Below are 13,345 nucleotides of genomic sequence, written 5' to 3' on the forward strand. Positions count from 1 at the left end.
CTCATTAGCATACAAAAGACACTCTTATCACAGGGTCAGAGGCCAAGGACAACAACAAAACTCCAAATGTTTGTCTTTTATAACATAACAAGGAGGCATATGTGAATGTCAGACTGTGACTAGGTCACCAGGACCATGGGGATAGGGTGGAATTTGATTGAGAAGAGAAGTAAGATGATCCAATTTGACCAGAGATGCTGAACACTTAAAATGCCCAAGAGAAACCAGTATCCAAGATTCAGCTCCAAATCACCCTTGTCTGGGAAGCCCTCCAGCTGCCCTCACCCCAGGGCAGAGTCACTGATGCCCACTTGGGATTTCTCCAGCTCCCGCCTACCCTCTGACCCTTCCTTGATCCCAAGGTGATGACGGTGTCTGTGTCCAACCTAGTCTCCTCAATGACTGGGAGCTTCTCAGCCCTGAAAATGGGCTGAGATTTCTCTGAGAACAGAAAGAAGGAAGTCTTTTTGTGTGTGGATATTTGGAGGAAATTTAGAGGCAGCAGTCCCTGAAGATCCCTTGTGGCCTCTCCTAACCTCTCCAGACCCTGAGGACAGATCTTCTAGGCTGGCATCCTGAAGAGACCCTAGGGAGCAGCCAGCAGGAAAGGCTACAGCAGAAATAAGCAGACAGTTTCTGTTCTAGGAGGTCTCATCCCACCCCGGCCTGTGGGTACCACTGATAGCACCAAGCAGCAGAGATTCTTCTGCCCCTCCCTCCTGCCCTTCCCTTCATGTAAAAGACAGGCCAGGCTGAGGGGGACCTGGAGGGAATGGTAGGAAGGAAGAACCCTATGATTGTGGGAAGCATTGCCCAGCCTGGGGATGGAGGTCAGTCCTGGGGAGAAGGTCGTTAGGGAAGAGCTCCATCTTCAGAGTCTGCCTGAGGTCTTCTCAGTGTGTCCATCTGAGTCTTTAGCTCTCACCCAATGTAGGTGCCCTTTGCAGTTTGTGGGTCAGTGGTTCTCAGACCCAAGTCTTTGGAGTACTTACATTTCTGGTTAACTCCAGCTCTTTTCTAACAGAGGTATTTCAAGTGTGATGTGACGACTTCTGGGGGCCCCTGACAGCTTTTCTGTGGGTCCGTGAGATCCTTAACAATGAGAATGTTTTTCATCATCTACTTCAACTAAATCAACATGTTTTAGACTGAATGAAGAAGCAGACACTGCCATCAAACTGTCTTCTACAAGGCAGATATTAGGTGTATTCAAAAAAATTGTCAACAAAGCCACTCTTCTCACTCTTAAGTTTTTTTGAAAATGTTACTTGACTAAAAAATGTTACTTAAATTAGCATGTGCTTGGTTTAATAGTGTTCTTTTAAATGTATTAATAATTAAATATTTTTTAATTCTTGGTTTTAATTTCTAATCTAGTAAAAATTGATAGTTATAATCCACTCAAACAAAAACCCTTTAGGGGCCTCAGTAATTTTTTAGTATAAAGATATCCTGAGACCAAAATGCTTGAGAGTGGTTTCTGTATAGCTTGTGTTGCTAGTGGGAGTTTTATCTTAATTTTGACTTAAATTGTATGCTTTGAATGATTATTAGATGTAATATTATGAGAGAGATCATGAATCTTTGGAAGTTGATCTTTCTTTATGTAGCCTTGTGATCTCTTATTGTTCTAACATGTTACATCTTTATTCTTTTATCTTTTCTAGATAGATGCTCAGGTCTTCCCTTCCAATCCTATGTATCTTCTTTTTTCCCCTGTAGCACCACTCATGACTTTCAGTTCCGTGTTAAAGAACAGCAGAGACAGTAAGTATGCTTGGCTTGTTCTTGATCCTAAGACAATGCATCTAGTTCCCCCATGAGTATACTACTTGCTGGTTTTATGGTGTATTTTCTTTTCTTAAATTTATTTTTATTGGAATTCAGTTGCTTTACTATGTTATTATAGCTTCTGCTGTAGAGCAAAGTGAATCAGCTATAAGTATACATATGAAAAAGTGAAAGTGTTAGTTGCTTGGTCATGTCCAACTCTTTGTGACCCCATGGACCATAGCCCATCAGGCTCCTCTGTCCATGGAATTCTCCAAGCAAGAATACTGGAGTGGTTGGCCATTCTCTTCTCCAAGGGATCTTCTTGACCCAGCTATTGAAACTGGGTCTCTTGCATTGCAGGTGGATTCTTTACGATCTAAGCCATCAAGAAGATCCCTGTATACACACATCCTCTCTTTTTTGGACTTTATAGTATATATTCTTAATCTAGTTATGAAAGTCACCCTCCCACATGGTCAAAAGAGTTTTTTAAAACATCGTGAATAAAATTTGAATATTAGAGCAATATTCCTGCCTTATTTGGAATAGTAATAAATAAATGATTTTTCTTTTATAGCTTATTCATGTAGTGAATCACATGATAGATTTTCTGATGTTGAACCATCCTTGTCATTAATAGGATAAATCAAAGCTACATGATCATAATATATTACTTTTAGTACCATGAGATTTTACTGGGTTATATCCTACTATGAATTTTTAAATATGCATGAATAGATAAAATGAGCTCATAATTATCTTCTCTTACAAAGATTCTTCCCTGGTTTTAGAATCAAGATTGCATTAAACTGATGCAATGAGCTGGGCAATTTTGTGTATTTTTCTGTTTGTTGAAGAACATGCATATGATACTCACCCACTGTTTCTTAAAAGTTTAGAGAGCTTACTTGCAAACCCAACTGTGGAAATGATTTTAGGGAGGAAAGCTTTTTAACTAACTAAAACTTTTAAAACTTTTAAAAAGTATTTATGTATCTGGGACCCCTAATTTTTCTTGTTCCAGTTTTGGAATTTTACATTCTTCTAAGAGTTCATTCATTTCATCTAGAGTTTCATATTTGTTGACATACTGTTTTACTATTTTTATTAATTTCCAATACTCATTACATTTATATTTACTTCCCAATTTTAACTTCATGTTTTGTTGTTGGTATTTTCTCTTCCTGTCTCTCTATCTTATTAATCCTTTCCAATAACCTAATTTGACTTTATTTAAGCACAATTTTTTCCTGGATAAAATTTCTTAATAAAATATCTAAATTTGTATGTTTAACTCCATTATCATTTTAGCCTAAAATTTCAACATTTGATATTTAAACTATTCAATTAGAAACATTTCTGAATTCATTTTAGGATATACTTTTGAAAGAAAAAATTACGAGAACCCAGTGGCCAAACTATGTCTTAAGCACTTGATACACCTAAGCATTTAATCTCAGTTTATCTTCATCACAAGACTGAATAGTAAGAAATATTATGGTTTCACCCATTTTACTGGTGAAGATGGTGAGACCCAGATACATTAAGGACATTTTAAAATAGTATACAGCTTTTAAATTTCCATTTGATCTACATCAGAGCCTATGCTTTAACCATTGTTGATTCTATTTCTGATCTCCCCGGATGCAGCATCCTTGTCTGGTCAGAACTACAGCACAGTGTCTGAATTCATCCTCATCGGCTTCTCCAACTTCCCTCAGCAGCTCCTGCCCTCCTTCTTCCTGCTGTACCTGCTGATGTACCTGTTCACACTGCTGGGGAACCTGCTCATCATGGGCACCATCTGGAGGGAGCACAGCCTCCACACCCCCATGTACCTCTTCCTGTGTGCCCTCTCCATCTCCGAGATCCTGTTCACTGTTGCGGTCACCCCTCGCATGCTGGCGGACATGCTGTCCAACCACCACTCCATCACCTTTGTGGCCTGTGCCAGCCAGATGTTCTTCTCCTTTACGTTTGGCTATACCCACTCCTTCCTGCTCACGATCATGGGCTATGACCGCTACATGGCCATCTGCCACCCCCTGCACTACAACGTGCTCATGAGCCCCCGTGACTGTGCCCGCCTTGTGTCCTGCTGCTGGGCTGGTGGCTCAGTCATGGGGATGATACTGACATTGATAGTTTTTCACCTCACCTTTTGTGGGTCTAATGAGATTCACCATTTTGGCTGTCACGTGTTTGCCCTCTTGAAGTTGGCCTGTGGGAAGGAGACAGCTTCTGTCACCATGGGTGTGATCCTGGTCTGTGTCACAACCCTGCTGGGGTGCTTATTCCTCATCTTCCTCTCCTATGTCTTCATCGTGGCTGCCATCTTGAGGATCCCCTCCACTGAGGGCCGGCACAAGACCTTCTCCACCTGTGTCTCCCACCTCACCATAGTGGTCGTGCACTATGGTTTTGCCTCCATCATCTACCTCAAGCCCAAAGGCCCCCATTCTATGGACAGTAACACGCTCATGGCCACCACCTACACAGTCTTCACCCCCTTTCTTAGTCCCATCATTTTCAGTCTCAGGAATAAGGAGCTGAAGAATGCCATACAGAGAAGCTTCTGCAGAAAATTCTCTTCTCTAAGCTCCTGATGACCAGTTGGGTGGTGAAGAGTCTGCACTCCATACTAGCTACTTATTTCTCCCCCATTTGCTACTAGCTACTAGCTACTTATTTTCTCCCCCAAATCCTTTTGGCACCGCTCTTTCATGACACAGTGTGATAAACTCCATTCCATCACCTATGGCTTAAAACATATATCTATGGTCAAGTAGGGAGCATCCCATGAATGAGTGTTGGCCCTGATGCCCATGGTTCTTTCTGAATGGACAAGCAAGAAAAGGCTTTCGTTTTCTCTTTACCCACCAATATAAAATAAAAAACAATAACAGAAAATAATTATAAAAATCAACAAACATCGAAAATTTTCTCTATTTCAAGCACCATGTCCAGTGTTTTATAACTATCTTTTTAGTTGTGACAAATGAAAAAAAAAAAAGAAAGAAAGAATAAATGATTTGTCTCCATGGAAATTGTTTACTAATTACAGGGCTATGAGAGAGAAGAAGTAGAATGGAAAATGAAGGAGGGAGAGAAAGTAAGAAAGAAAGAGTGATTTAGAGGAGAAAGAAGGGTGATAGAGGGAAGGAGAAAGGGAAGAGGCATCAACGCTTAGGTAAGTATGTACACATGTTAAAAGTGTGTTGTTATCTCATGTCTTACAGAAATCCTTTCCAAAAATTAAATTTCAGTAACATATGCATTTCTCATTACTGTGTTAAAATTGTATCTTTTAGGGGAGTGTGTTTAAAGGGCAGAGGGCTATCTCAAGATGGTACAAAGAGAGAACAGAGGCTACCTACAGGTATCTTCATTATGCAGAAAGGAAATGTTGGTGGAGTTCACATAACATGTGAATAAATAGAGTCCTATGGACCTTTGTATCTGTTTGACTCCCATGCTGATTTTTGGGAATCTTCATTATGCAGAAAGGAAATGTTTGTGGAATTCACATAACATGTGAATAAATAGAGCCCTATGGACCTTTGTATCTGTTTGACTCCCATGCTGATTTTTGGGAATACATGATAGAGGATCCAGGAATTCACATTCCTCTGTGGAATGTAAATTGTTAACTTACAAGACGAGGTCAAAAATTTGAGTTGAAAACACAAGATGTTTTATAAGAATAAACCCACAGCCACTGGTCATCTCATTAGCATACAAAAGACACTCTTATCACAGGGTCAGAGGCCAAGGACAACAACAAAACTCCAAATGTTTGTCTTTTATAACATAACAAGGAGGCATATGTGAATGTCAGACTATGTGACTAGGTCACCAGGACCATGGGGATAGGGTGGAATTTGATTGAGAAGAGAAGTAAGATGATCCAATTTGACCAGAGATGCTGAACACTTAAAATGCCCAAGAGAAACCAGTATCCAAGATTCAGCTCCAAATCACCCTTGTCTGGGAAGCCCTCCAGCTGCCCTCACCCCAGGGCAGAGTCACTGATGCCCACTTGGGATTTCTCCAGCTCCTGCTTGCCCTCTGACCCTTCCTTGGTCCCAAGGTGATGACGGTGTCTGTGTCCAACCTAGTCTCCTCAATGGCTGGGAGCTTCTCAGTCCTGAGAATGGGCTGAGATTTCTCTGAGAACAGAAAGAAGGAAGTCTTTTTGTGTGTGGATATTTGGAGGAAATTTAGAGGCAGCAGTCCCTGAAGATCCCTTGTGGCCTCTCCTAACCTCTCCAGACCCTGAGGACAGATCTTCTAGGCTGGCATCCTGAAGAGACCCTAGGGAGCAGCCAGCAGGAAAGGCTACAGCAGAAATAAGCAGACAGTTTCTGTTCTAGGAGGTCTCATCCCACCCCGGCCTGTGGGTACCACTGATAGCATCAAGCAGCAGAGATTCTTCTGCCCCTCCCTCCTGCCCTTCCCTTCATGTAAAAGACAGGCCAGGCTGAGGGGGACCTGGAGAGAATGGTAGGAAGGAAGAACCCTATGATTGTGGGAAGCATTGCCCAGCCTGGTGATGGAGGTCAGTCCTGGGGAGAAGGTCGTTAGGGAAGAGCTCCATCTTCAGAGTCTGCCTGAGGTCTTCTCAGTGTGTCCATCTGAGTCTTTAGCTCTCACCCAATGTAGGTGCCCTTTGCAGTTTGTGGGTCAGTGGTTCTCAGACCCAAGTCTTTGGAGTACTTACATTTCTGGTTAACTCCAGCTCTTTTCTAACAGAGGTATTTCAAGTGTGATGTGACGACTTCTGGGGGCCCCTGACAGCTTTTCTGTGGGTCCGTGAGATCCTTAACAATGAGAATGTTTTTCATCATCTACTTCAACTAAATCAACATGTTTTAGACTGAATGAAGAAGCAGACACTGCCATCAAATTGTCTTCTACAAGGCAGATATTAGGTGTATTCAAAAAAGTTGTCAACAAAGCCACTCTTCTCACTCTTAAGTTTTTTTGAAAATGTTACTTGACTAAAAAATGTTACTTAAATTAGCATGTGTTACGTTTATTAGTGTTCTTTTAAATGTACTAATAATTAAATATTTTTTAATTCTTGGTTTTAATTTCTAATCTAGTAAAAATTGATAGTTATAATCCACTCAAACAAAAACCCTTTAGGGGCCTCAGTAATTTTTTAGTGTAAAGATATCCTGAGACCAAAATGCTTGAGAGTGGTTTCTGTATAGCTTGTGTTGCTAGTGGGAGTTTTATCTTAATTTTGACTTAAATTGTATGCTTTGAATGATTGTTAGATGTAATATTATGAGAAAGATCATGAATCTTTGGAAGTTGATCTTTCTTTATGTAGCCTTGTGATCTCTTATTGTTCTAACATGTTACATCTTTATTCTTTTATCTTTCCTAGATAGATGCTCAGGTCTTCCCTTCCAATCCTTATGTATCTTCTTTTTTCCCTTGTAGCACCACTCATGACTTTCAGTTCCATGTTAAAGAACAGCAGAGACAGTAAGTATGCTTGGCTTGTTCTTGATCCTAAGACAATGCATCTAGTTCCCCCGTTAGTATACTACTTGCTGGTTTTATGGTGTATTTTCTTTTCTTAAATTTATTTTTATTGGAATTCAGTTGCTTTACTATGTTATTATAGCTTCTGCTGTAGAGCAAAGTGAATCAGCTATAAGTATACATATGAAAAAGTGAAAGTGTTAGTTGCTTGGTCATGTCCAACTCTTTGTGACCCCATGGACCATAGCCCGCCAGGCTCCGTCCATGGAATTCTCCAAGCAAGAATACTGGAGTGGTTGGCCATTCTCTTCTCCAAGGGATCTTCTTGACCCAGGTATTGAAACTGGGTCTCTTGCATTGCAGGTGGATTCTTTACGATCTAAGCCATCAAGAAGATCCCTGTATACACACATCCTCTCTTTTTTGGACTTTATAGTATATATTCTTAATCTAGTTATGAAAGTCACCCTCCCACATGGTCAAAAGAGTTTTTTTTTAAATTGTGATTAAAATTTGAATATTAGAGCAATATTCCTGCCTTATTTGGAATATTAATAAATAAATGATTTTTCTTTTATAGCTTATTCATGTAGTGAATCACATGATAGTTTTTCTGATGTTGAACCATCCTTGTCATTAATAGGATAAATCAAATCTACATGATCATAATATATTACTTTTAGTACCATGAGATTTTACTGGGTTATATCCTACTATGAATTTTTAAATATGCATGAGCAGATAAAATGAGCTCATAATTATCTTCTCTTACAAAGATTCTTCCCTGGTTTTAGAATCAAGATTGCATTAAACTGATGCAATGAGCTGGGCAATTTTGTGTATTTTTCTGTTTGTTGAAGAACATGCATATGATACTCACCCACTGTTTCTTAAAAGTTTAGAGAGCTTACTTGCAAACCCAACTGTGGAAATGATTTTAGGGAGGAAAGCTTTTTAACTAACTAAAACTTTTAAAACTTTTAAAAAGTATTTATGTATCTGGGACCACTAATTTTTCTTGTTCCAGTTTTGGAATTTTACATTCTTCTAAGAGTTCATTCATTTCATCTAGAGTTTCATATTTGTTGACATACTGTTTTACTATTTTTATTAATTTCCAGTACTCACTACATTTATATTTACTTCCCAATTTTAATTTCATGTTTTGTTGTTGGTATCTTCTCTTTCTGTCTATCTTATTAATCCTTTCCAATAACCTAATTTGACTTCATTTAAGCACAATTTTTTCCTGGATAAAATTTCTTAATAAAATATCTAAATTTGTATATTTAACTCCATTATCATTTTAGCCTAAAATTTCGACATTTGATGTTTAAACTATTCAATTAGAAATATTTCTGAATTCATTTTATGATATACTTTTGAAAGAAAAAATTATAATGAGAAACCAGTGGCCAAACTATGTCTTAAGCACTTGATACACGTAAGCATTTAATCTGTTTATCTTTATCACAAGACTGAATAGTAAGAAGTATTATGATTCACACATTTTACTGATGAAGATGGTGAGACCCAGATAAATTAAGGACATTTTAAAAAGTATACAGCTCTTAAATTTCCATTTGATCTACATCAGAGCCTATGCTTTAACCATTGTTGATTCTGTTTCTGATCTCCCCAGATGCAGCATTCTTGTCTGGTCAGAACTACAGCACAGTGTCTGAATTCATCCTCATCAGCTTCTCCAACTTCCCTCAGCAGCTCCTGCCCTCCTTCTTCCTGCTGTACCTGCTGATGTACCTGTTCACACTGCTGGGGAACCTGCTCATCATGGGCACCATCTGGAGGGAGCACAGCCTCCACACCCCCATGTACCTCTTCCTGTGTGCCCTCTCCATCTCCGAGATCCTGTTCACTGTTGCAGCCACCCCTTGGATGCTGGCGGACATGCTCTCCACCCACCGCTCCATCACCTTTGTGGCCTGTGCCAGCCAGATGTTCTTCTCCTTTACGTTTGGCTTCACCCACTCCTTCCTGCTCATGATCATGGGCTATGACCGCTACGTGGCCATCTGCCACCCCCTGCGCTGCAACGTGCTCATGAGCCCCTGTGACTGTGCCCGCCTTGTGTCCTGCTGCTGGGCTGGTGGCTCAGTCATGGGGATGATACTGACATTGATAGTTTTTCACCTCACCTTTTGTGGGTCTAATGAGATTCACCATTTTGGCTGTCACGTGTTTGCCCTCTTGAAGTTGGCCTGTGGGAAGGAGACAGCTTCTGTCACCATGGGTGTGATCCTGGTCTGTGTCACAACCCTGCTGGGGTGCTTATTCCTCATCATCCTCTCCTATGTCTTCATCGTGGCTGCCATCTTGAGGATCCCCTCTGCTGAGGGCCGGCACAAGACCTTCTCCACCTGTGTCTCCCACCTCACCATAGTGGTCGTGCACTATGGTTTTGCCTCCATCATCTACCTCAAGCCCAAAGGCGCCCATTCCATGGACAATAACACTCTGCTGGCCACCACCTACACAGTCTTCACCCCCTTTCTTAGTCCCATTATATTCAGTCTGAGGAATAAGGAGCTGAAGATTGCCATTCAGAGAAGCTTCCACAGAAAATTCTCTTCTCTAGGCTCCTGATGACCAGTTGGGTGGTGGAGAAATTTGAACAAAAGGCTGGTATAATAATGTCTGTCTCCTTAGAACTGTTGTAAGGATTTAAGTTTGTAAGTATACCCACACTTCATAGAGTTTGATACATACTGGCTATTTGTTTCTCCTCAATTTTTTGTCTCCTTCTTGCATAGACTTGAGCCATCATGATCTCTTTTTTATACCTCATGTGATAAAATCTGTTTCATCATCTATGCCTTAGAATTGTAATCTCTCTATAAGCAGACGGGGAGCTTCAGATGGGTGTGGGGGCACTGATGCAGGTGGATTGTCTTGAATGGGCCAGCAAGAGAAGATTTTCATATAAAATAAAAATAAAAAGATTAATGTGAAGCTGATAATATTGGGTTGGCCAAAATGGTCATAAGATGTTACAGAAAAACCAAAGGAGCATTTTGGCCAGCCCAGTAAGTACCACCCAAACAGTAAGCAGTTTTATGTATAAAGCACTGTGTCCATTGTCTCTTTTTTAAGTTTTTTTTTTTTTTGAGGTGGACCATTTTTAAACTCTTTATTCAATTTGTTTCAATATTGCTTCTATTTTATGTTTAGTTTTATGGCTGCAAGACATGTGGGATCTTAGCCCCCTAACCAGGTTTGAAACCCACAGCCCCTGCACTGGAAAGGCAAAGTCTTAAACAGTGGTCCACCAGGACAAGTATATTAGTCACTCAGTCACATCTGAATCTTTATGACCCCATGGACTGTAGCCCTCAGGCTCCTCTGTCCATGGGATTCTCTAGGCAAGAATACTGGAGTGGGTTGCCATTTCTTTCTTCAGGAGATCTTCCTGACCAGGGGATGGAACCCTGGTCTCCTGAATGGCAGGCAGATTCTTTCCCATCTGAGCCACCAGAGAAGTCCCCTCCAATGTCTTTTTATTGTCATCATCTTCGTTACAACACATGTAAAACAAGAAAGCTATCTGTTTCCAAGATAATGGTTTGCTATTTACATTTCCATACTATCTCTGGAATGGATAGACCCAACAGAAAGTAAGTGGAGTTGCTCAGTCGTGTCCGACTCTTTGTGACCCCATGGACTGTTGCCCACCAGGCTCCTCCATCCATGGGATTTTCCAGGCAATAGTACTGGAGTGGGCTGCCATTTCCTTCTCCAGGGGATCTTCCCAACCCAGGGATCGAACCTGGGTCTCCCACATTGTAGACAGACACTTTACCATCTGAGTCACCAGGGAAATCTCTATTGGGAAGACCCAAAAGAGGTTTTCTGTATTGAGTTGAGCTGAGTGAAGTAGGTCAGAATGCAGGTGGAAAGAAAAAAAGAATGAACTAGTGAATGGGAATCTTTTAAAATCACCTGTAAAATAAATTGGATAAATAGGAAATGGGGGGCTTCCCTGGTGGTCCAGGGGTTACGAATCCACCTGCTAACACAGGAGACATGGGTTTCATCCCCAGTCTGGAAAGACTGCACATGCCATGAGGCAACTAAGCCCAGGCACCACAGCTACTGACCCTGCGATCCAGGGATGAGGGCCTGCTCCATGACGAGAGAAGCCACCTCAACGAAGGCTCAGGCACCACAATAAAGGGTAGCCCCACTCACTGCAACTAGAGAAAGTCTGCCAGCAGTCACGAAGACCCAGGGCAGGCCATAAATAATTTTATTTTTTTAAATAGGAAATGGGGTCAAATCTGGGAAAGAGAGATAGGATGAAACTGTTGGTAACAGGTCTAATTGCATATGAAGAAGAAGAAAGAGAGGAAATGTAAGGGAGTTAGAAAGGGAACTAGAGAGGAAGAGGGAGTGAAATAGAGAAATAGAGTAAATGAGAGGAGGAAGGAGGGGAGAAAAAAGAACAGAAGAGTCACTTCTTAAGTAAGAACCTACAGTGTGTTAAAAGGATGTTTGAGCTGACATATTATGAAAATTCTTTTTCCCCTTTCCTGCACATACATTAAGTAAAATATTAACTTCTCATGACTGTATAAGTTGTTTCTCTTTGGGGTGTATGTTCAAGGGTAGAGTGCTATCTCAAAAAGGTACAAAGGTCACAGGCTACTTTTGGGTACTCCCATTACGCAGATGAGAAATGTGGGTGGACACAGGGAGGAACCTCCACAATAAAGAGGAACCACAAACTGCCAGAATACAAAAAGGCCACCCCAAATGCAGCAATCTAAACAGGATGAGAAGGCAAAGAAATACTCAGCAGGTAAAGGAACATGATAAATGCCCACCAAACAAAACACAAGAGGAGGAGATAGAGAGTCTACCTGAAAAAAAATTCAGAATAATGATAGTAAAAATGATCCAAAATCTTGAAAACAAAATGGAGTTACAGATAAATAGCCTGGAGATAAGGATTGAGAAGATGCAAGAAATGTTTAACAAGGACCTAGAAGAAATAAAAAAGAGTCAATCAATAATGAATAATGGAATAAATGAGATCAAAACACTCTGGAGAGAACCAACAGTAGAATAATGGAGGCAGAAGATAGGACAAGTGAGGTAGAAGATAGAATGGTAGAAATAAATGAAGCAGAGGGGAAAAAAGGAAAAAGAATTAACAGAAATGAGGACAACCTCAGAGGCCTCTGGGACAATGATAAATGCCCCAACATTCGAATCATAGGAGTCCCAGAAGAAGAAGACAAAAAGAAACGCCTTGAGAAAATGCTTGAGGAGATAATAGTTGATAATAGTTCCTAAAATGGGGAAGGAAATAGTCACCAAAATCCAAGAAACCCAGAGAGTCCCAAACAGGATAAACCCAAGGTGAAACACCCAAGACACATATTAATCAAATTAACAAAGATCACACACAAAGAACAAATATTAAAAGCAGCAAGGGAAAAACAACAAATAACTCACAAGGGGATTCCCATAAGGATGACAGCCGATATTTCAATAGAAACCCTTCAGGCCAGAAGGGAATGGCAGGACATACTTAAAGTGATGAAGGAGAAAAACCTACAACCCCGATGACTGTACTCAACAAGGATCTCATTCAAATATGAAGGAGAAATCAAAAGCTCTACAGGCAAGCAAAAGCTGAGAGAATTCAGCACCACCAAACCAGCTCTTCAACAAAAGCTAAAGGATCTTCTCTAGACAGGAAACACAGAAAGGGTGTATAAACTCGAACCCAAAACAGCAAAGTAAATGGCAGCAGGATCATGAAAGTGAAAGTGAAATTGAATTCGCTCAGTCATGTCTGACTCTTTGCGACCATATGGACTGTAGCCTACCAGGAACCTCAGTCCAAGGGATTTTCCAGGCAAGAATACTGGAGTGGGTTGCCATTTCCTTCTCCAGGGGTTCTTCCTGACCCAGGGATCGAACCCAAGTCTCCTGCATTGTAGGCAGACGCTTTACCATCTGAGCTATCAGGGAAGCCCCATACTTATCAATAATTACCTTAAATGTAAATAGGTTGAATGCCCCAACCAAAAGACAAAGACTGGCTGAATGT

At 40.7% G+C, this 13,345-nt stretch overlaps 2 protein-coding genes across 2 annotated transcripts; both read left to right on the plus strand.

Annotated features, from left to right (window-relative positions):
- Positions 1-3,488: 3,488 nt before the first annotated feature.
- Positions 3,489-4,379, plus strand: LOC122440658 (olfactory receptor 10H4-like). Its single transcript, XM_043467180.1, has one exon. The coding sequence runs from the start codon at positions 3,531-3,533 to the stop codon at positions 4,377-4,379; it is 849 nt and encodes a 282-aa protein (XP_043323115.1). The 5' UTR covers positions 3,489-3,530.
- A 4,549-nt stretch (positions 4,380-8,928) lies between these two features.
- On the plus strand, positions 8,929-9,873 carry LOC122440665 (olfactory receptor 10H4-like). The gene has a single exon (XM_043467187.1). The coding sequence runs from the start codon at positions 9,025-9,027 to the stop codon at positions 9,871-9,873; it is 849 nt and encodes a 282-aa protein (XP_043323122.1). The 5' UTR covers positions 8,929-9,024.
- Positions 9,874-13,345: the final 3,472 nt, after the last annotated feature.

Source organism: Cervus canadensis, chromosome 4 (genome assembly GCF_019320065.1).
Source record: "Cervus canadensis isolate Bull #8, Minnesota chromosome 4, ASM1932006v1, whole genome shotgun sequence".
In the NCBI taxonomy this organism is placed as follows: Eukaryota; Metazoa; Chordata; class Mammalia; order Artiodactyla; family Cervidae; genus Cervus; species Cervus canadensis.

What these genes read in the sequence shown, in the direction of transcription:
- LOC122440665 (XM_043467187.1), top strand. Translation starts at nt 9,025, where the DNA reads ATGTACCTGTTCACACTGCTGGGGAACCTGCTCATCATGGGCACCATC.
- LOC122440658 (XM_043467180.1), top strand. Translation starts at nt 3,531, where the DNA reads ATGTACCTGTTCACACTGCTGGGGAACCTGCTCATCATGGGCACCATC.